This window comes from Heliangelus exortis, chromosome 2 (assembly GCF_036169615.1).
Source record: "Heliangelus exortis chromosome 2, bHelExo1.hap1, whole genome shotgun sequence".
Taxonomy (NCBI): domain Eukaryota; kingdom Metazoa; phylum Chordata; class Aves; order Apodiformes; family Trochilidae; genus Heliangelus; species Heliangelus exortis.
Genome location: NC_092423.1, coordinates 14,584,316 through 14,607,283, shown reverse-complemented (window position 1 = coordinate 14,607,283; position 22,968 = coordinate 14,584,316). Strand labels below are relative to the sequence as shown.

At 36.8% G+C, this 22,968-nt stretch overlaps 1 protein-coding gene across 20 annotated transcripts in view; it reads right to left on the bottom strand.

Annotated features, from left to right (window-relative positions):
- PARD3 (par-3 family cell polarity regulator) overlaps window positions 1-22,968 on the bottom strand; it is a 438,795-nt gene that overhangs the window by 14,261 nt on the left and 401,566 nt on the right. For all 20 annotated transcript variants that reach the window (XM_071734825.1, XM_071734818.1, XM_071734834.1 and 17 more), the window contains one exon: window positions 716-836. In XM_071734825.1, the coding sequence (XP_071590926.1) occupies window positions 716-836 (121 nt within the window). The remainder of the gene's footprint in view (window positions 1-715; window positions 837-22,968) is intronic.

Sequence of the window (22,968 nt, the reverse complement as noted above, 5' to 3'; positions counted from 1 at the left end):
GCAATTTGTTCACTGTCTTTATTGTGGATTTTTAAACAAAAATACGATAAAATATTTGTCCCATATTTATAGAATCCTAATTTAGGATCCATAATTGATTAAAAAGCAACACTGATTCATTCAATTATGTTAAATAAGATAAGCACATGGATTTACATAATTGTATCACATCTCTAGATCAGATTGAACAGGATTTAAATGATCAATTAGGACATATATCTGGAGAAAGAACTGTCTTGGATAATATTAAGTGGCAAAGGGGTATTGTGAAGCATGTTATTCTACATATCTCTACTTTTTTCTGTGAAAGCACATAGCTCTTAAGAAAAAGAACTTATCACAGTGATATTACTTCAGAGAAAATACCATTACCAAGGTTACCTATGGTCTCTAATTTTTTTCTTATTAGCATGCACTTTATTCTGAATTTCCTAGAAAGTTTCAGAACAATTAGTATTGCCTTTGGAAAAAAAGGCAAAAAAAAGAAAAAAAGAATCAAAGTAATAACTCATGGAGTCAAGAGTCTATACACAGAGAAAATAACACTATGTGCAAAAAGGATGAACGTGAAAAAATTTAAAAATGAAATAAATTAGCAGACAGGGCAGAAGTCTGGAGGCAGAGGACCCTACATCCCTATCACTTTGCTCCTGACCAGTCTGTGGATAGTGGGAGTTGGGGAACCTTTCCAGATTTGATGACTTGGTACACTTACCCATGGCTGCTCAAAACTATAAGTACGTCTCCTGTCTTCCACGTCCTCATCTTGCTTTGCTTGCTGAAACTCCTGCCTCAGGCGCTGTATCCGGTCATGATTGTTAGGAGTTGATCTGTTGCTAAAAGAGAGAGGATGGACATGATCAGTCTACTTCAGAACTACCAGCTGCTATTGTAATTTCTTAGCAAGGGACTGCTACTATTGTGCAGAAGTACAGATTTTAAAATAATTTCCAACCATTTATTACAAAGATCTTTAGATTTTTAAAGATGATAAATGCTGTTTAACTCATAAAGAAACTTCATATAGTGTAAGGATAAGATAAACAAGGTTATTCCTAAACATGATCAAAAGTTCCTGGCATCTCTTCAGTCTATGTTACGCCTAGAAATGGAGCATATGCACTAGTGTCAGACTTACACAAAGGGAAATTAAAAGTTCTGATAGTCTCTGCTACTGAATAAACATGAAAGATACTTTTTCCCAGTCAATGAACTGTAGCACTGTCAGATCTTTATTCACATCAAATTCATTACAATGTCTGAAGGCCCTACCTCCATAAAATTTGATTATTTTCCCCAATCAATAAGAGCCTGTCATCCCTTAGATCTGTTTTTACAAGTCTTTTAAACTGATCTGTCTGAAAGCATTAAAAGGCTTGGGGTCCAATAAGGAGCAATCCATTTGGCCGTGCTGGATGCAGGAACACATTCGCCAGCAGCCTGGTGCTGCCTGGTGCCCAGTGGCTGCTGGTGGGCTGGGAAGGGCTCAGCCCTGGAGTTACTATTATGTACCAGCACTCCCTGAACTTTCAAGACTTCCAAACCATCAATTTTTGCACAATGCCTACTGCAGATAAGCATGACGCATCTCTATGTGAAACCATAATGAAATGTGCCCAGGAATGGATTATTTCTCTGGGCAAACTGGATATTTATTAATCTTTCTGTTCTTCCAGCTGTGTGCTTGCACCTGACCCCTACAAACCTCACTGTATTTCAAACTTGTTAATGTGGGAATCACAGGAAGGATGACAAACAAATATGTTCTATCCAGGCTAACCAGAAGCATTTTAATTTCTTGTTATGGCTTTCCTAAGCCCTGCATTTTATTGTTATTTCAATGTTCTGATGTTATTTCAATGTTTCAAAGAGCTGATGAGGAACGACCAGCTATTACTTTGTTTCAAAAGAGAAAGCTGCAGGGAGACAATGGAAAGCAATTCCATAGACTCTTGTTCTGGGACACGGGGCACAATAAAACTGAGTGAATTCATATCCTATGTCTTTTCTGATATGAAAAGAGGTGATTCTGGAGTCCATTTGTGACTGTTTTCCATGTCTTTTGGGATTGGTAGATGCAGTGGACTGGAAGCTGCAGGTGTCTGAAACATTACCTCCCAGTCTTTTCAGTGCTATTAAATGGAGCTTATCAGTGCTTCATTGGCCAAACAGAAAAATTAGTATGGTTCTAGCAAAAGCTAATTTTTGAAGGTTTGGGGTTTTTTTCTTTCCTTTGAAAAGGAAGAAATTTAAGGAAGTGTTTTCTTCTTCTTCTCCTTTTTTTATTTGTTTTTCAAATGGGAGTTTTTAATAATGCTTTATTTGTAGTGTAGGTCAACTTATGTATGCAAATTGCAATTTTCAAAGGTAAAATTAAACGAAAGCTTTATTTAGGACAGGTGAAAATGAAACATTTCAAAATTTCTACTTCATTGTAGATAAGTTTCTAATTCTATTTCCTTAATTCAACCTAATTTTGTGAAACAGCTTATCTCAGTTTGCAGTTTTATGCTATGTAAATTTATTCCTTATTGTCAAATTCTACCCAGCTTCACTATACAACCACTTGTTTTTTTCCTGATGAATTGCTATACATGGCACATTTTAAATACAATCATCGCAAGCCAGTTACAAAACATACAAGATACTTTAAAATGGTCTGTTGATTTTTAACTGTTTTTGTTAATACCCAGACAGTGTTTTCTGCACTTAAATGTAGCCAAATACTTTAAGTATTAATATTTCAGGTACAAGAACATATGTTAGAAAAAGAAATGCCTTTGAACTTCAGTGCAAAATTACTAGGAAAGCACCCTGAAGCACTTAAAAAGATCAGTAAATAATCAGCCTTCCCTAATCAAGGTTGTTTCAACCAGTAAGAAATCACAGTGCAGGACTGACACTGTAGCACTTACCCAATGGGAAACAGAAAGTAAACCCCAAAAGTACTGCCCCAGGCCTTGTGCATTATATGGGGCACGCTCTATCCCAAAATAGGTTACTGGAAGTATTAATACAGATCTGAGGACTTCTGCATATTTTCTGATTGTTGTGGATTAAAAAATTATAACAGGCAAGTAGCAGGCAAATGCATAGTGTCCATGCAATAAGGCCAGAATGTGTGTCGCTTTTAGAATAGCAAATGCCTGAATTTAACACCCTTTACACTGAAGAGATGGAACAAGGGCAAGAAGGATCTTGATTAACTTGTCTCAAGGTGTAAGAACTTAATATACTGACACATACACACACACACACACACACAAAAAACCAAACCAAACCAAAACAAACCAAAAACAAAAAAAAAAAAAACCAAAAAAAAACAAACAAACAAAAAAAAAACCAAACCCAAAAACCACAGAAAAAAAGAAAGAAAGAAAGAAGTCAAATTCATGTAAGAAGAGTTTTTCAAAGTTATTAAGAGGTTTGATAATGGCAGAGAAGATAAATCTTTTAAGAGTATTTTATCTGAAAAGCAAGGGACATGACCCAAATTTAGAAAATTGCAAAAGAAGTGAATTACAAAAAAAAAGGTACTATTCCACAGAAAAGGAGCTAAATTAAAAGACAAGACCACTTTTCTATCTACTCTCATTTCTTTGTGCTCTAAAGTCTGTGAGACTTAGAAAGTGAGGTCAAGTCAATAATGAAAAAATTACACATTTTGATTTAGACAAGGAAAGGGAAAAGGCAGAAAGCTAAGGAGGGCCTAAGATACTTTGAAGAAGATATTATTTGAGGGTGTGGACTACCACTCACGTTGGTTTCCTTTTGTTTCCATTTTCCTCTCAACATTGTTCTCATTTTCTAGGTAAAACTATTCCACTCCTCTAACTTCCCCATCAGCAGAGGTTTGCACATCTCCATCCTGGCCTGCCATGCTGTTTCATATTTCTTTTCATACATCTCTTCATCCAGTTAATTTTATCATCAGTGCTTTTATGCTATGTTTTTTATGTCTCCTGCTGCACTCAGGGAACACTTGGTGCACCCATTTGATATCGCATTCAACCTTCAGCCAAGAATTATTCCTTACAGAAGGAGGGAAATGCAAAAATCATGAGTAAAATCAAAAACTGTCAGAAACTAAAATTTGGACTAACCAGGTTCTGGTTTATCTACTATTCTTTATCTAAGTCACATCATTATCCCTTGGGATAATACAAACAAATTATATCTAGTGTGAAGAGCCTTAAGTCATTCTAAAGCAAAATGAATTTTGACTTACTGAATTAGTTTATCTAAGAAAGGTAGGGTCATATTGACAGAGTACTAGGGATGCAAAGGCTGCAGGTGTTCCTGCTGCTTAAATTCCCTTTTGACTTTTGCAGTCGTTTGGTGCAAATCTTCCAAAGTTTAATTAATTGCATCAGGATTTGTTGTGAGTTTTTCATTCAAATGAGCTGAAAACCTGCAGGAAAATTCACCTGAAAGAATTCAAGACCACCAGCAGAAAGGAAGGAGTTGTATTTGAAAACCATCTAGAGTTTGATGAAGATTTGAACTATGCTAATTTGAAACTTTTTGGCAAAACTAGAATTACAGCTTTCTACATCAACCACAGCTTGTCCAGACAGAGTCTCTCGGCCTACTGAATAACTGGGTGGATGTGAACTTTTGAAAGACTATTAGTACCTCCTAGTGATGTTCTTCTGCCGAAGTGTTCTCATTATTATTGGTTTTAAGAGAAATAAAAACCAAGGAAAAGCTTTCGGGACCAAAGTTAACCTGGGTTGCAAAGAAGTTGGTCTTCTTTGTATCACATCTCTAATTAGCACCCCACTGCCTTCCATCTGCAGGTGGGCACATCTTGAAATCAGCTGGTTTTGAGTACTGCTTTAGAACACTCAACAGCCAGCATGGGCTAAAACTGCAACTGTAAAGAAAGCTTAGATGGGCCAGAGCTGTCACATATTTCCAGAAAAAACACAGCTGCAGCAATGACCATCAGAGTCTCAGATCATTAAGCAATGTCTCAGTGTGATGTCATGTACTGATGTACAGACCTGTAATCCTTTCAAAACAGACAGATTTTCAGTGTGATAAAGTAGATAAAAATACGCTACTGTACAGAGATGACAAAAGCTTTGGAAAAAAATTATTGGCCTGAAAAGGTGTGGAAAAGTGTCTTAACAACACCACCAGGCAGTTGCAACATTATTAGAATAACCAAAAGGTTAGTAAGCAAATAATGTCCTTTATACCTTGCAACTTTGTAACACAGATTGGAGCTGCCAGAGACTCGCTGGTCGGACTGGCTGCTTAGATCTCCGGACAGCAGAGCCATGGATGGGCTCTTTGCGAAGATTTGCCTCTTCAAGCTGGCAAATAACTATCACCTATTTGTATAAAATAAATTCCTTTCCATTTGGACAGATTACTCATGTCATTATAAATCAAGACCTGAATTTGAAACTGTCTGTATCTACAGGAGCAGAAAAAGAGTGTATTTCTGTCCCATTGCAGACAAACAATGTCCTCACTCTGGTGGCCACGCCGTGGTTGGCAGCATGCACCCTTGTCAAAATTCAGAACCAGTGGTGTGTCCACAAAATTAGACCCTTCCTTCATGGCTTGTGAAAACAAGCCAAAAGAGGTGCCTACTCCAAGCAGATGGATTTGTCTGTTTTAGTTTGCCCTTAAGGGTGAATAAGGCAAAACTGCCAAGTTGTTGCAAAAAGCCACAGATGTAAAATAAAATGAAAGTATGCACTTTACCAGGCTTAAAGTTATCCAGTGCCTGGTCTGCTAGCCTGTTCACTTTACAGATTCATTAATGGCCAGTGGCAGAGATGACTGTGCCCACACACTGTGGGCACACGTGCACAGTACACAAACAGAAGCAACCATAGCTGGTGTAATATGAAAGAGCTGTTGTGTGGTTACAGAATTGCTATAGTCAATTTCAGAAAAAAAATCAGCAGAGCACGAAACCAAATTTGTGAGTACAACCGCACTTGTAAACTGTGGAGTTTTAACATGGAAGGAGGCATAGAACGGTTTATCCTGCACTACTTTTGTTTTTCCTAAGTGTCAAAGAATTTATTGGAAATAAGGCGTTAAAAGGTGGGGGAAAGGTGTAAAAAGACCAAAAATGTATCAATTACAAAACTGCAAATAAAAATAGCTTCTCTGCACAAGCTTCATTAAGTTTTATCAGCTAGTATCTTGGGGTTTTACACTCCAACCACAGGTCATAAATTCACAGTAAATCCCCCATATGTTCACCAAACACCTGAATTCAATTTCTCTTCTAGTTGTAAGAAATGGAATGCACTGCTCAAATTAATTATTCATGCAAAGTTACTTTCTAACAAGGGCGGCTTCTTGCATGCTGAAGGGTATATATCCTATCTGAATTTTTTCCCCCAGATCTCTTTTAATCTTGGCTTATTTCTACTATTCAGAAGTTAAAAAAATCCTTCTCCCTTGCCATTTCATATTTGTGAAATGAACACAGAGCATTAGATATCCTTTAAAGTCTGCAGTTTTTGGAGGCAGCTAAATTCAGGGATTGGCTTGATGTGACAGGCAAGATCTACTATGCTACCTGTACACATACCTACACACTTCAGCATATTAATTCCATCAAAACAAGGATTTAAAACCTAGGATTTATGGCAATATGTATGCATGTGAAATCATCTCACCAAGAAGTTTCATGTCATTCCCAGTTTACATTCACTGTGGTAGTCTTCAAATTCAGTGCCACAAAGAAGTTACACAAGTCCCCAAATGCATTCACTTTCTTCAGTGAATGAAACTAAACTCCAAATTTTGACATTATGACTTGCTGATCATTTCACACCAATTTCAACAGAGTAAATAATTAAAAGTCAAAACCATACATCTCTCTTCCTTGGGTTAAGAAGGTAATTTTAAATGATCCTAATTCAGTACTTGTTTCTGATGTGATGGCCATAAACAATACGAAGAGCTGGAGCTGATAGGGAGGTCACGTCACCACAACAGTCTCTTCAAAATCTCCAGCCTAAATTTCACTTTGAGTCCCTCCATGGCCCTCTGTAGCAGGGCCATCATTTTACAACCAGTGAAATCTGAAGAATGCAGCCAAGACCCTTTTTATTGCCACCATCACTCTTCCTTATTAGCCTGTCAGAGCCTGCACACCAGAGACAGAAATCCAGTCTTACTTTTCAGGGGAACTCTTCTACTAAGAAGAAAAGCAGAGGTTTTAGGAGCTTGCTATAAACATCTGAAAACAGCTACTCAGCTACTGGGTTATCATGCACTCTAAGCCTTACTTTGTAGCTGTTAGATTCTGCAGATAGAAGCCGAGCCAATTTTCAGCCACACACAACTTGCTACAGCCCTTGTCATGGGGTATTGCATTTTCTGAGTTAAAAAAAAAAAAAAGAAAAAAAGAAAGAGAACACCACATGTAACCCAAGAAGAAAATCCATCACATCTAACTATGAATTTCATATGAAGATGTTAAGGAAATGACACACAAAAAGATTTAAAAAATCATGGAAAAGAAAATAAACAAAAATATTGGTGATCAAGCAAGGGAGAAATTTTCATTTTTGTTTCTAAATGAAAAACAAAATTACTTCAAAGGCAGGTGGGAAGAAGCAGGCTCCAACCTTCTAAGTATCTTCCTATGCTAACTGGAACAGACAATGATGGCTCCAGTGCTGTTACCTCTAATGAAAATCCATAATTTGGCATCATAGGCTATTTTGTGTGAACACGAGGAGGACTGCCTGTCACAGTAATACAAAGACATTTAACAAAGACCACAGAGAAGAAATCCTCTCCTGGACCTAGATGGCCATTCCTGTGCCAGCAGAAGATATCACTGGAGAGATCACTGGTGGACTCCAGGCCAGGTCCTCCTTCCTCTGTGTTTAAGCTGATTCTGCTGCTTTGCTGGTAACCATTCAGGGAGAGCTCTGTCTCACTTCCTCACTGCATGAGATGTGAGGGCAGAAATCTTCAGCAGAGGGGCAGCCACAAGGAGTGAGGGAGCAGTCACTTCTCAAATCATGACAGCTATTTGTAAAAAGGAACATCTGTCCTTAACCTGCAGCAGCTGCTTGGTGTGGCTGCTGCTAGGTAGGTACAGCCAAGCCCACTCCAGCACACCTCACACGACTCAGCCACTGCTGTGAGGTGACACAGTATTTTAAAGTATAAAAGCTGCTTCAGAGTCCATCAACATGAACATGGCTAGCCAAGTGGAGAAAAAAAATCCCTGTGTCTTTTCATGAGAGGAGTCTAGAAACATGAAATAAATAAATAAATAAATTCCTTATTGTACCATTTGATTTGATGGATTCATCAAAAGTTAATGAGTAGCATTTTATTGAAATAATTTGCCATTAAACTGTGTTCCTAAATTATGAAATTTAGTTCCTTTTCAGTGAAAAAAAACACTCTTAAAAAGTATTTATGTCTTGCTTAATGCATTGACATAAGTTATATCAGAAATAAAAAAAAATATTTCATGTTGTTCTATTTCTCTTGAACAACAGAAAATGCTTAGGAAATAGGTAATAAGGTGCTGCAACTAACAAAACACAACAGAATCGTTTTGACTCTCGTGACCACTTGCCCTCACTAAAAATGACATCTTGTTTAACGTACAAATAAAATTACAGTATTGAGTAGTACATCAGTACACAAACAGCAATGTACAGACAAATCTCTTTAAAGTGCCTGGACACTGTAAATGATAATACACACTACACAAAGTTCACCCAGCTCCCACAGTCCTTACCACCATTAGCATAATTATAGTATAATTATTTCTGTTCTTTGACAGAGGGGCTATTGCATTATAAATCTCCAAATAATATATTGATTGCTTTTATGTGGTATCTTACTCTAACTATAGACTAATTTCCAATTGCAAAATGAGTAGCTGTCTTAAAAACAAATAAAAATTACTGTCCAAAGGATGCCAAGCCTAGGTCAAAGCTTCTGAAGATTTTTGAAATCTGGAACTCAGGGAGACTCCCTTTACTAGGAGCATCAGTAGTAGATCAGAAATTCTGTATCAACCACAGACAAATGCAGAATCACTGCTCTGTTTTTAGCACCAAATAAACTGCAACCTCTAAATAAAACTTCAAATCTGAGTTTACTGTGAAGCATTTCATCTTTTGTGACCATGTGCAGTTTCCCACATGACTCAGCTAAGAAAAAACAAAAATCAAAGCTGATATATAACTTGAATTGGTGCCTAAGTTCATATGGCTATTGCCTTCTTATGAAGCTGATGCTAAAATCAACCAATTAGCACAAAAGCCAATTAAGATTTTAAATCAATTATTATTTGGATAAAGAGATTTAAAAAAACCCTAAGGGATATTTTGCAAACAAACTTATTTCTGGATAAATGCTTTCAGTGTTTTATTTTAAAGATGAGAATTCTACTAATTTGATGTTTTAATAATGCTTTACCCCGCCCCCACTGTCTTGATAACTTTAAAACTAGAAATTGCCATAAAATTACAGTTATATTTTTAAAAATAATAACTCCAGGTGAGAGCAAACAAGAGCAGCATTTACCTTTGATCCAAAATTCACGTGGTTATTTAGTGATTCATCTAGAACTCAACTTATACTACTAAAATATTTTCAAATTATTTAATTTATTTTTCCTTTAAGAAATCTTAAAAATGTCCTTTCCTCAGGAACTCTCAATGCAGGATGCTCAGCGACTGCAGGGGGTCTTGCTATCTTTTGAAACACTGGATTAGAAACTCTGAATTCTAATATTTATTGTTGTTGGGCTTCTTACTCTCAATCCAAGTGCAAACTTCAGGTATCAAGAAATGTGTATTTCTCTTGCTACAGAAGAAAAACAATATTTACTTGTAACATCACTTCATTGGTTTACTAAGACACATAAAGGCTACAGGGAAGCTAATTTATTTACAGAAGGAAAGGTAGGATTTTTCACAAAAAATTTTACCCATCTAAAAGGTAGGCATGTAGTTAAAACTACCCATCTGTATCTTTTCTGAGGGAAATACAGAGAAATAAGTTACTACAGAGGGTAATTCACAGCACCTGTCTTAGAATACAATTACTTACCCTTGAAAGCTCTTTTCTTCATTGACAAAGAAGAGCAGAGGGGTGAGCTCAAGCTTAAATATGTAGATTTAGACAACTATATTAGGGCAGATGAATCCCATTCTAGTTGGCTGAAGGGAGTAGAAAATGGCACATTCTACAAAAACCTAGAACTATGAATGCCTGATATAAAATCATGGTCAACTAGCATGGCAGTATAGCCCAAAAGTTTAATCTTTAGACAGCAAAATGAATAAGACTAAAATCATCTTAGTCACTCAGCCTCCCTGTGCTGTGTTTGCACATCCACAAATGAAAAATAAGTGTTCTTTAAGAAGTGCTTTTTGAGACACTGTATAAAGTTTTATACAATGACCACCTATCATTTACTTAACTATAGTTTTATTGGTTCTTTACAGAGTACATTATATTCTTGTTTGTAATTTTCCTTTATAGAAAAAAAACAGTTATTTTCTGTTTCTAAAACAGAGAGAGTTGTATAGCCATTCCATTGATAAACCAAGGATTGTAATGTAACAGCTTTTGTGGTTAAGATCTCCTCAGTATGACTAATTTTTATCTCAACTTTCACATTACTTCAGCAAATGCTATGCAAATGCTATAAGGTTTTCTTGAGTAACATAATTGCCATATGGTTTTTAGTAAGCATAAAGAAATGAACTATGTATAATAAGTAATTCCACTTAGCACGTCAAATTTACTTTGCATGATATGGGCATACCATGGCAAAGTTACAATGGCATTACTTTATGTTGTTATTCCTGTAGTCTTAGGTTGATAATATCTCTTTTTGACACCATAATGGTATCTCTGGGGATTCTGATGACAATGTGTTTTGACATGATGTTAAAATATACCCAAACTGATATTACTTTATTTTGTCATCATTATCTAGTTTCAGTTGGATTTCTAAGATATTGCTTTATTCTGACATCTTTAATTAGGAAGATTTCGGTCCAAGTGGCAAGCGCTAAAACCCAAAGTTTTGGAGACGTAAAGCACGGCTGCGCAGCACATATCACTGCTGCTCTGGCTTGTGCTGGCCAGATATCCCAAAACGTATCAGATTAGTCACATGGTACACATACTCAGTCAGATCATAAAAAAAAATGAAAATGCTTTTCCTTCTTGAGCATGATAATAAATTTAATAAACTGCACTGTAATTCTATTGCAGACACTTCAGGCAGGAGGCCCAGAAGCAAAATCACTGCCACAAACCAGAACCTTCTGCTGCTGTTGGAGTGTCTGACGTGTGCTCACTTCATGAGTCCCTGCATGGAAACCAGAAATTATTTCCTGAATGCTATTAAAAAAGTGAGATTTTTAATTCATAAGCTTTACTGAAATGGAAACAGCTACATATGTGATTCTAACTAAAGAACAGAGATGCCAGTTCCCATACAGTTCTCCTAAAGGCAACACTGGGCTTCAGCCTTATCTAGTGCAAACGTGTCTAGAACCTTGGAATCCAACTGGACTTTTAGAGTTTAAGGGCATCTAAAAATCTGAAAAGAGTTTTGAAAAGTTTTTGAAGGAAGAAATAAGGAAAAATTTTGAGCTCTAGGTCCTTGTTACCAGTACGAAATTCAGGTCTTGATTCTGAAACAAACTGCTATAGAAATGATCTGGTAAGTTATCCCCGGGCCACCAGCAAGAAAGCTGTATCAGACCAATTTGATCATGTCCACTTACAGGAATATCACTCAGTTTTGTTATCTACTAGTTCTTCATTTTTCCTCTACAATGCATTAAAGATCAACTCCAGGGAAATCAACACATCACATGCACTAAGAAGTATATTTATTCAGTACAGCAGCCCAAGTTATACTTACTAAAATGATTGCTGATAAAATCTCTAATTTTAAACATTAATGCATAAGATTTCTATGCCATTCCATTCTGATCAAAGAGATTAAAGAATTTCTTCTTTTCCCCTCACTTTCCTAAAGCATAATACTTAATAGAAATTCCTTGTATTATCTTATTTCAGAGAGCAGGATAGAACTGAGACAATCCCTTGATCCCAGTTCATGAATAAAGCATTTAATGGACTACACTTGTCAAAGGACACACTAAGCATTTGATCTATACAGTAAACAAATGCCTATGAATAACAAACCCCCAAAACAAAAGTTTGGCATTTTTACTCATTATCTGAGATATTTGCCCTTCCTCTCTTATTTCAGGAATTCGGAAGGCATTGCTAGAATGACAGAACCACATTGAGATGAAAATGGGATTTTTCATACAGTTGATGGCAGCAATTTATATCCCAAGCAAGCAGCTAATAAGTTCATACATAACTATTCTCCAGTAAAATGAATTGTTATAAAATCAGAAAATGCATAGTTATTAAAAGAATAACAGAAGGCTGAATGGTTCCCTGACATTCTAACACATTGCACTTTTTCTGCAAGAGTTCCTTTTGGGTTTTTTTTCTGGCAAAGAGGAACTTCTGCCAGCAAAAGAAAATGAAGCAGAACTCTGAGCCTGCAGAACTATGAACCCAGCTGACCTGAAGAATTTGATACATACCTGCAAGATGTTCGTTCATGCTCCCAAAAGACAAGATAAAATATTACAAGCAAGTAACTGCAGCTATTAACATAAGCAATACTGCAGAGCGAGTTCCATTTAATGAAAACTTTAGACGTGTTCCTATATAGTTGGTCATTATTCACTAGCCAAAACCAAAAAAAGGCTGAACTGAGAGTTTTATAAAAAATAATGTTATTTTTAACATGTGCATTTATTTAAAAAACATATTAAAACAATTTGGTTTATCTCTGAGCTTAAAAGATCAGTGTATAAGAATTAGTTTAAAAATAAGAAATGCAATAAAATTTTTTTTAGTCTTTTTCAATACAATGAGCTTTATTAATGCAACGAGTTCTTGCTAATGAAATATTAACACAAAACTATTAGTATTTGTGATTAATCTTAAAATAAACTCACAGTGTAGTATTTTTTCTGTAATTCTAGTGTTATATTGTAACAGGTCACATAGTATTTTTGCTCACGTGTGACTGCCATGATGCTGTAAAGAAGGCAGCTGTATGAAACACTGTACATCACTTCTGTAAGCACTGGCCTTCTCTGAAAATTACTTAAAAGCAACAGAAATTCTGTAAGTATCTAAGGAAATTTTCAAAATGAACTAAGGCAAGACATGGCTTCCAGAAAGAGGTTTATATTGCTGTGCTGCTAACTCAGATAAAGTTCAATTCCCATGAATTTTCCCATTTGAGCTGCACAGTAATTTGCTTTTCAGGGAAACCAAAAAAGGAATTGGGGACTATGTAAGACAAGAATGATAAATATCCTTAGGAAGCAGGACCCACAAAGATCTGATTTTGCTACCCTTTTGCTATTTACTTTTTATTATTTCTGCCAGATTTCTGCATCATTAAGCGTTACTCAAACAGCAGGACCCCCTCTGCAGTAGACACTGCACAGACTGCCTACAACCAGTCCTTAAACAGAGATTTTACACTTTAAGAACAGATCTGCTCTTGCACAATAAAGCACACACACATTTGTAAAATATTCCTATTTCCAAAAACAAATGCCTGTAGTAGGTGATTAGCTCAGTGCCTGCATCTCAGCTGACTACAAGCAAGTCAAGCTATACAGGACTATGCTGGAGACATCTAAAATGGGATGAATCAAGTATCAGAGCAGACATCTGAAGACTGAGCACCCAAAAGGAAAAAAATCACCTTACAAATGATACTTAGAGAAAATATGTGGTATTTAGGTATAATCTAAATTTACCAAGACAGCCACACCAAAGATGCTCACTGGATTACTGGCTAACTAGCATGAGAGAAGTTTATGCTATCTACCATGACTATGAAAAGAGCTGACAGAAAAAAATTATGAGTGAAATAACTACATCAAGTAGATGGTAAATAACCAACTGGAGAAACCTGAAAGAGCCCTTTCAGCCTCTCCCTGTATTTGCAGTAGCAATACTGACTCCAGCCACCTCTACACATGAAGGAAAGGGCAATTAAGGAAGTCAGAGCAGCCTGGGAGAGCTTTCATTTGCATAATTTTTACTGTCACTTTGAGAAGTGTAAGCAGCTCCCCCAAACCAATCTGGAATTTTTTTTATTTTTTATTTTTTTTTTTAAGAAACAATATAATTTTAAGGTATTGGCACAAATAAAATAACAATAGTGCCGAGACTTACATAAAGCCTCCTCCTTTTACTCTCCTGTCAGCTGAAACCAAGACAACCAAAGACAGAGACACAAATCTGGTTAGTTGATTATATATAAGCAACTATAGTGCCCCTTGTTGTGTACAGGTAATTGCTTCTTCTCCAAGGGCTGTAAAAGCCTGTACTGGGGGAACAATGCAACTCATTAGCTCATGGTACTTATTTAAAGTAAACAAAATGGCATGTCTTATATTACAGCTATAGCTCAATTACTAGTGCCCAATTCAGGTTGCATTTTTCCCAGCTCTATCACTCCAAGTAAATTAGTTGCACTTGATGTAGAGCAGGCATAAAATGAGCAGAAAACAAAACTTCAGCCATTTTAATTTAAATCCTTATAATGGCAGGTCAAATTTATGTGAACTCTTTGGTGAATTGGTTCCTTTATTAGAATCCAGTTTAATTCAAATCACAGTCTTCTAAGAAGATTAATTAAATATTAATCAAAAGTCCAGGGCAGTCTAAGCTTCTGTTCCATTAACCTAAACATGACTTCATAGAGAACCACAATGCCTTTTTTTCCACCGCCACCCTATTTTAAAGACAGCTTTTAGTTTCTTTCTGTTATGGTGTAACTCGTAAATGCAGATATGCTGTTTGCAGTGTATGTTTAAAGGTCATGATTCTTTTCCCTTTTCCAATTAAAGCTGCTCTTAATCACAATTAAGCTTTCCAGAAACAATTAACAGAAGTCAAAACTTTTTTCCATCACTATGTTTAAGAGATGTACAGTCTGTACCCTCTATTACCACTGGTGTCACTGAACTAATTATGTGATGTTAAGGTTCACCTTCTCCAGTGTAAATTTTGGTTTGAGTTGACACTAAAAAGAAACATCAATTTATTAGGAGATAAAACTTGTTCTGCCGTAATGGAACAGCTGTGTATATAAATTTATTGCAGCTTAATGTTCTCACACATAAAGCAATTAGAGCTTTCTGACAGACAGACTTGCTAAGTATAGTGTGGAGCATATAGTAATATGCAGTTACAGGCACAACATTTAAGAGTGATCATATATATTCTGTACAGTAACATCAATTTATCAAGCCTCTCCAGCCCTAGATGTGTTCTTAATTAGCAAAAACATATGCTTTGAGTCACGTGAAATTTTCCTCCTCTGTGGAGAAACCTTTTCGTGCTACATCATTTTCCTTATTTCCCTTTGTGATAAACTTGGCTTAGCCTTTAGCCTAGTTACTTTATTTGGGCTTAATTTTTTTTTACACAAGTATAATGGACGCAAGAATGTTGTCACCAGATTGCTTAAAACCAATCTGAAAGTAAAACCATATACGTGGTGCTCAGGATGAACTCATGAAATAAACTGCATTCATCTAGCATAATTTCCTCTCATCTCCTACACTTGGCTAACTTTACTTGTCTTCAGAGAACTTCCAGGATATTTTTCCTTCCTTTCTGTCTTTTCTACAGGACATTCTGTTGAACTTAAGCTAAGGACTGTGGTTTTAAGGATATTGATCAGCAAGAATAGCGACGGAAACTGAGCATTAGGAAGCAGTGATGTTCCAGACTAATGGAGTTTGATAACTTTTCTAATCATGAAAGCCTGAGAAATATTAGATCTTCAAACAAGGATACGTGGGCAATTGAGATGGCAATTTTTCTGTTGATGGACTAAACAATTAGAACCATTTAGACTAAATGGAGTTTTCCAAAAGAAAGCTCTGAAATAAAAATAGGAATTTCACTGTTTGTGCAGGTACAAGCATGTTATTTGCTTTTACTTTGGAAAATCCTAGGGGACTTAATTTTTATTTAATATCTCAAAGTTGTTCTACACTCAACTTTGTCACGAACAAACATATCTATGTTATATAATACCCGAAACTCTTCCTGCATTTTAATACATTTATACTATGTCTGCCTTTATGTGCACATCTACCAGCTAACTAATGTGATTCTCACAGCATTTGATTGGAATTTCAACATCTGTGACACCTGAGAAGAGTAATTTCTTAAATCTTTAGTTAGAGGATTAAATGAAATGACAGGGATTATTGTTGTAAAATAACTGCATGACTTCTTTAGGCTAGGATTCTCAAAAAACTGTAAGACAACTACAGTGTGTTTCACACTCGGTTTGAACTGATGAAAGCGCTGAAGAATTCTGCCCTCTGCAGATGAATGTCCCTGTCCCAACCTTCAAGCCACAAAGCACTCAGGAAGCCACACACCTATCCAAATCAAGGAGTTGAATGAAAAAATCTTATTTTTTTCTTTCTTTTCTATTCTTCTACAGGTTTTGCTTTCAGAAAGATCAGCTCCCTCATCCCTTGGTGAGCACTAGTGCTGGCAGGGACATGAGATGAGGGGGGCAGTAGGCTTTTTCAATGGAAACTCATACCTACAACATCCCCTTGCCCACTCCTTGTCATTAGAAAGGGGGCACTTAACTTCTCTCCAAGCCTTCAGCAATCTAGGATTAAGGTAGGAGAGGAACCTGGGAATGTCAACTCTGCCATGAAACTATGATGGCATAGGGATGACAAACTGGTGGTGTGGTCAAAGATCATCTCAAATTAAAGATTAAAAAGAATTAAACGAGAAATGTATGAACCTGGAAAATAAACATGTGTTTAGCCAGATATCTTATAAAGTTTAAAGTGATGCAATTACCTTTTTTTTGCCAAAACAGCAACATGAAACCTGCCCTAAAAAGAGGGAAACTGCACAGCAATAAAGGTGGCATTACTGAAGCTCCAGTTGCTATTCTCATCAGGTGATCAGAAACGGATGATAACTGGTGCCAAGACAACCAGCTTTTTAATTTCACTGTCTTTTCTGCTTTTGTCTTTGAGGCTTGACACAGGTCAGTGAATCTCAACATAGAGTAGAACCCAGGATTTCTTAATACTGACAACTTGGGAAAACCTATTTTTAACCTGTCTATGCTGCAGCTTTAGGAATCACAATCTGAAATAACCAATAATATTTACCTTTGTTAGATGGGTGCTTTAAAGATTCATTTGTCTGCAAGAACCCTGAAGATAAACACTGTCAACAACTTAAATATACTCATTTATGCCATACTTGCAGAATACAAATTTGAAAAAAACTGGCAAATACTATGTTATTTTCAGTATTGTGGTTATAAAAAAAATTAATTTACTGTTGAAATTTAAATTCCTTATAATAACACCATTCCCATAAATAAAACCATTTCCATAGTTCCAGAGTATTTTGTTTGGGGAATAATCTAATCTTAACAAATTTTTGGAAAATACACCCTATCTCCTGTTTCTTTCATGATACATGTAAAAAGCTAAATTATGGAGCAGTGGCTGGGCTTTTTTCTTTTGTCCTTTCTTGTATTTTTTTTAAAACCATCACCTATCCACCACACTAAATAGATTCCTTTCTGCTGTGCTGACAGCTGTTTCCCAGGTAACCAAGCTAGCTAGAAGTTGACTTCAAGCAGTGTAAGGGAACCAGAACTCACACCCCAGCATTTACAAGTTTTGAGGAGTGCTTTTTAACTGCTGCAGGGTCCCCAGTGTCCCCAGCAGGCAAAGGGAGCTGGGAATATCCAGCAAGTAATGGAATAAAGCTCATCAGCAGCCAAGGGTGATTTTATATAGAGAATAGTAAATGCCACTGGTAGTTGGAAATAAAGATCATCCTCAGTGTTAAACCAGCCGGATTAGACTTCACATGAGTTGTCACCTTTTATGGGTTTTGCCTACTTCTTCTTCCCTTTTCCATAAGGGAACTGGGAGAAAAGCAGGAGGTATTTTGCTGCTTCTCTCCATGATCCGTAATCATTCTCCCTCCTCCCCGCCCCCCCACCCCCCCCAATTTCTGAAAGCATCTGTTTAGTATCCCTTACTAGATAAATCAGATGTCAGATGCTGTCAGTCAGCATTCTTCTGGATTTCAGGGCCATTGTGGTACACACGATTCTAGTTATTTTTTTGTCCATATGTCTTTTGCTTCTAGGTATTAATTGAAAAGTGAATTATCCTATGAGGCACTGGCTAAAATTAAAGGTATCTTTTATAGCTTTCTGTTATTCTGGGTTTGGGCACTTAGTTTTTAGATGCTGCAGTGGGAAGAGCTGTCAGAAAAGACTATCTTGAACAGGGCACTAAAGGAGGAGGATTTACCCGATAAGCATATCAGGCTTTTTTTTTTTTTTTTTTTTTTTTTTTTTTTTTTTTAAAGGTAATGAAAAAAACTTTATCTTTGCAAAATTCAATGTCAGATGAGTGTAGTATTGCCAATCAGTCAGTTCCTAATAAAGCTTAGGTAGGTTTATTTTTATAAGCAGATGACTAAACTTCTTTTGGTGCCCTTCTTTCACCCATCACCCTCCGAGAGACTCAAGCATTGCTGGCGTTTCATCACACTGGAGCACAGGGTTACAGATCCAACAAATAGGATGATCTCAACAGTTATGTAGGAAAGGCACAATGAACATATGCACACCCACTCTGCAAGACGGGGAGACAGTTGAAAGTCTTGGACAAACATTGCATTGTGTTTTAAAATAAAATCAGGCTTTGATGTGTAGAATACCAAGTTATTTACTCAGACTGTGCTTGACTGTTCAGGTATTCAGCTATCCTACAATTTCCTATTCCTAAATTCATTTCAGATACTGCATTTTTCTGGTGTTAACACAGTGGTCCCTTAGAGTCAGCTGCAATTTAATTTTCTTATTCTACTACTCTGGATCTGCCTTTGCTGTGTCTTTTCACTGTCCGAATGTATCTGGTTTTAAAATTGTTTGATTGTCTTGTCCCTTTAATATTCCACAACAGACCACCAGCTACTTTCAAGGGTAAAAACCAATCTTTACTCTAGTCCCATCCAAAAATATTACATGGTGTCTCTTATCTAAATGAGCATATCTAGCAAATAATCTACCATGCTTTCAAACTTGTGCTTTGCCACAAGCCCTGAGTTCTCCTCTGGTGGGGTCCATGAAGCAAACGGCAATGAATGGAATTAGCCTGCCTCGTGTGGCTGAACATACCCCAGGACATCCCAAATCCGTCCCTTTTTCCCTGTAGAACACAGTGATTGTGCCAGAACTAGTCACCCAGCAGGACAAATGGGAGCTACACATGGATGAGAATAAGAGACACTCTTCCTTCTTTACATCCTCATATGGGCATGCAAGAGGCCAGAATACTCTGATTTTAGTACAGTTCCACAGCTTCTTCATCCAGCCTCAGTTATGTTGTTTGTAAAAATTTAAGGGAACTTCTTTTATATAATCCAATCAAGTTTCCTAAAAATACACTGTATTAATATTACAGTATATTGTGGTTTATATGGACCAACAAATGTACTGTTTCCTGAAGACAGTGTTTATCTCCTTCTTCTGAAATAAGCTCTAGAGGTTACTGATCTCTAAAACCTGTTAAAATTTGGAATTTCTGTGGGTACAAAATTCAGATTGGGGTAAAAAGTCAAACCACTAAATTCTTCCATGAAAGAAGAAGCTATCAAAATAACTGTGATGCAGAAATGCTGAAAAATATTGTTCCAAAATATCTACCAATGTGAAATACTTTATTATACCTTAAGTAAAAGCATTCATTTCACTTCACCTGAATTGTATATTCCATTTGGGATCTCTTCAGCACCTGGGCTCCCCCAGATTGCTACAGGCTCTCATGGACTGCAACTGAAGTGCTTTATGCAGCTATTCTCTAATACAGGTTGGATTTTTTCACCAAGATAAAGTATTTCATGATGTGTACCACAAAAATTAAAGCAGAAGTAAGAACCTATTGCCTCATGAGAGACAATGAAAATATCAATGCAACATGCCAATATTGACATGAAAAGAATAGTTTTAAAATTTTAAAATTTAAATATTTGAAAGTGAGTGGAGTTGCCTGACCTGCAGCAGTATGTTGCATTTATACCTTCACAATGAAATATTTTTAACAGGGTAGAACTAGAACTTGTATTTTATGAAGTTCCAAAGGATTATTAAATGTTGTTCATCAACAATTTTTCTATAAAAATTTAAATTCTACATTCTAAAAGAAGCATGTGAGAAATAGAAGCAAAATATTTTATTTCACATTTGCAAAACTATGTAGAAGCCATAAAAAACTCTATTGGAAAAGCATCCACTTTCAGCACCCCTGGTTGAAATAAAAAAAAAACCTCTTCAGAAATAAAGGGCAATTTATGCTATGTGAAATTAGCTACAACAAAGTGAGTAATTGCTGGGCCAGGAATACAACATTTACAGACTGTGTTCTTCCTCAGAACGAGATCCTCAAGCTGCTTTAAAAGGTGTAATCTTCTGTAATCATTTCTGGTGTTCAAAGCAATTACTTTTCAATGGAAAAAGCAAGTAGGAGAACAACAGTATCCAGGAGCAGAGTTCACTAGTTTGTAAACCTTGACCCTTAGTATCATTCCATTATTGACCAAGTTGGTGAAAGGAGAATGTTACAATTAAATTACTACAACCCTCATCTTAGATGGCACAGAGCAGCACGGGGCCAGTGTCTGGGAAGGAGAATTTAAAAGAAGAAAATTGTAAATCTGATGTCTTTACAAGGACTTTTCACTCCTCCATTCCAAAAGGGTGAGTTTCGTACAAGTGAAACGCATGTAAAGGAGATGAGAAACAAGGGAAAAAAGCTATACCCCCCCCACCCCCAGTTTTCCAACAGCAAGCTAAGGGCAGCTCAGATGGAGGGGGGAGGCAGAGCCGAGTAAGAGTGCTCGTGGGAAGCCTGGGAGTGGCAGGTGGGGTGGCTGCTGCTGCTACCCCAGTGGTTAAAGTCAGGAAAAGAAGCCGCCAAGTAGGAACATATGGCAATAGAGTGAATTTGCAGGATGGAATGTGTATTTTCCCCCTCCCTCTCAAGTAAAGACTTAGTTTTTATGTGTCAGAGACTTTAAACAATAATAGGCCTCTGCAGGAGGCAAATTGTAACAACAGTAGTATGAAATAGCTGTTTCTGAATGAAAAAAAAAAAAAAAAAAAAAAGATTTCTATGGGTTTTAGGCTATTACTGCAGGCCAATACACACATCTGCTCTCCATGGGTTAGATTCTTGGTTTTGCCTTCCATGGCATCTGACCACCTGCCTTATGCAGGAAAGAAGAAAGTCAATGGGAAATTCCTAGCATTGATGTAGAATGATGGGGAGAGGGAAAGGGGAGTAGGAGAGCACAGCAGTGAAAATAGACTGAGCACCACTTGATCATGTTTTATCTGGTGTAAATGTGGGAAAGACATTATCCCAGACATATCTGCCTCTCAGCTCTTATTTTCTTCTGCAGATCAGCTAGGAAAGAAATGAAAAAGAGCCTGGAGAACTCATGTGGGAAAAAGCAATTTTTGGAAGAGTAAATTTAAATTAGAGGAGAGCTAAGGGAACATCAAGGGCAGAGGAAGAGGAACAAACATATGTTTATGGAGATGTCAGGAGACTTAAAGGTTGATGAAGCACTTATGCACAAATCTGAAGGGGAAAATGAGAATAAGATAATAAAAACATGACACTTTTACTGGAAAAAAACAAACCAAAAACAACACTGGGAAAAGCTGGAAAAAAGAATGGGGTTTACAAAATCTGTAATAAAACAAAGCCCTCAAAAGAGGCAAAAGAAACTCCAAGAATTATGGTGATGATCATCCCACTCAGATTTTAGGAATCTAAATATAAATATCTCAGTGAAAGCTTCTCTTTTTAATCAAAGGAGAGTAGTTATTATACAGATACAACAGGTGATAGCCGTAAAGCCTATTTTAGGCCCCTAAGAATCCCAGAGGACATGCCCTCCTAGCCTTCTTTCTTTATACTGGTTATAAGGGGACTACAACCAAAGTCAAGTATATGTCAAAGTACAGAAAGAACCCCACACAATGAGATGGGATTAGGGAGGTGAATACCAATATTTTATCTAAGGGACGACCAGACACAGCCAAATGAAGGCAGAGGTAGAGATCAGGCAAAACCACACCAGAATGAGAAAGCCTGGAGAAGTCACACAAGTGTGCAGAGAAGGAAAAGTCACAGGAGGAAATAAATCTTGGGGAGTGGAGTGCTAATAGAAAGTTTGTTTCATGCAATTTGAGTACCCAATGAAACAAAAAAAGTTTGACCTCTGAAATCATAGCCTCTATATTTAGAAATACAGAGTCCCTTTGGTTTTAGTATGAAAACCTAGAGGATGCAGAAAGGTAGTTTTGCCTTTTTAAGACGCAAATGTCTCACTACTACTGGAATGTCAGCAAAATGTACCAACCCCTGCTCTCCGTAGCCTCAGGATTAACAAGGCTGCACTTCAGAAAAGTCCTCTTTTTCCACCCTCTTCCTAGGAACAGGTCAAAGTTACAAAATCGTCTAATTAAAAACTAAAACTCTCACTACAAAAGACAATAAAAGTGAAAAAAACTTGTTATGAAAAGAGCGATTACAGGCATCACCAAGACTTAGGCTACATGAAATGCATAAATGAGCCCTTTGAGGACTACTTTTCACATTACAAAGAAAACAAACCTTTCCCCTTCATCTACAGGTTTCTACCAATAAAACCTTAAGAAAAGGTGTCCAGACTTCAAAAGGTGTGTGCAGCTCATCCTTGAGTGTGAAGAGCACAAGCAGTCTTTTTCAGTGTAACAAGGAGTAAGCACTTCCCAAGATGAGAACAATGTGACAAAGCTCTGAAACT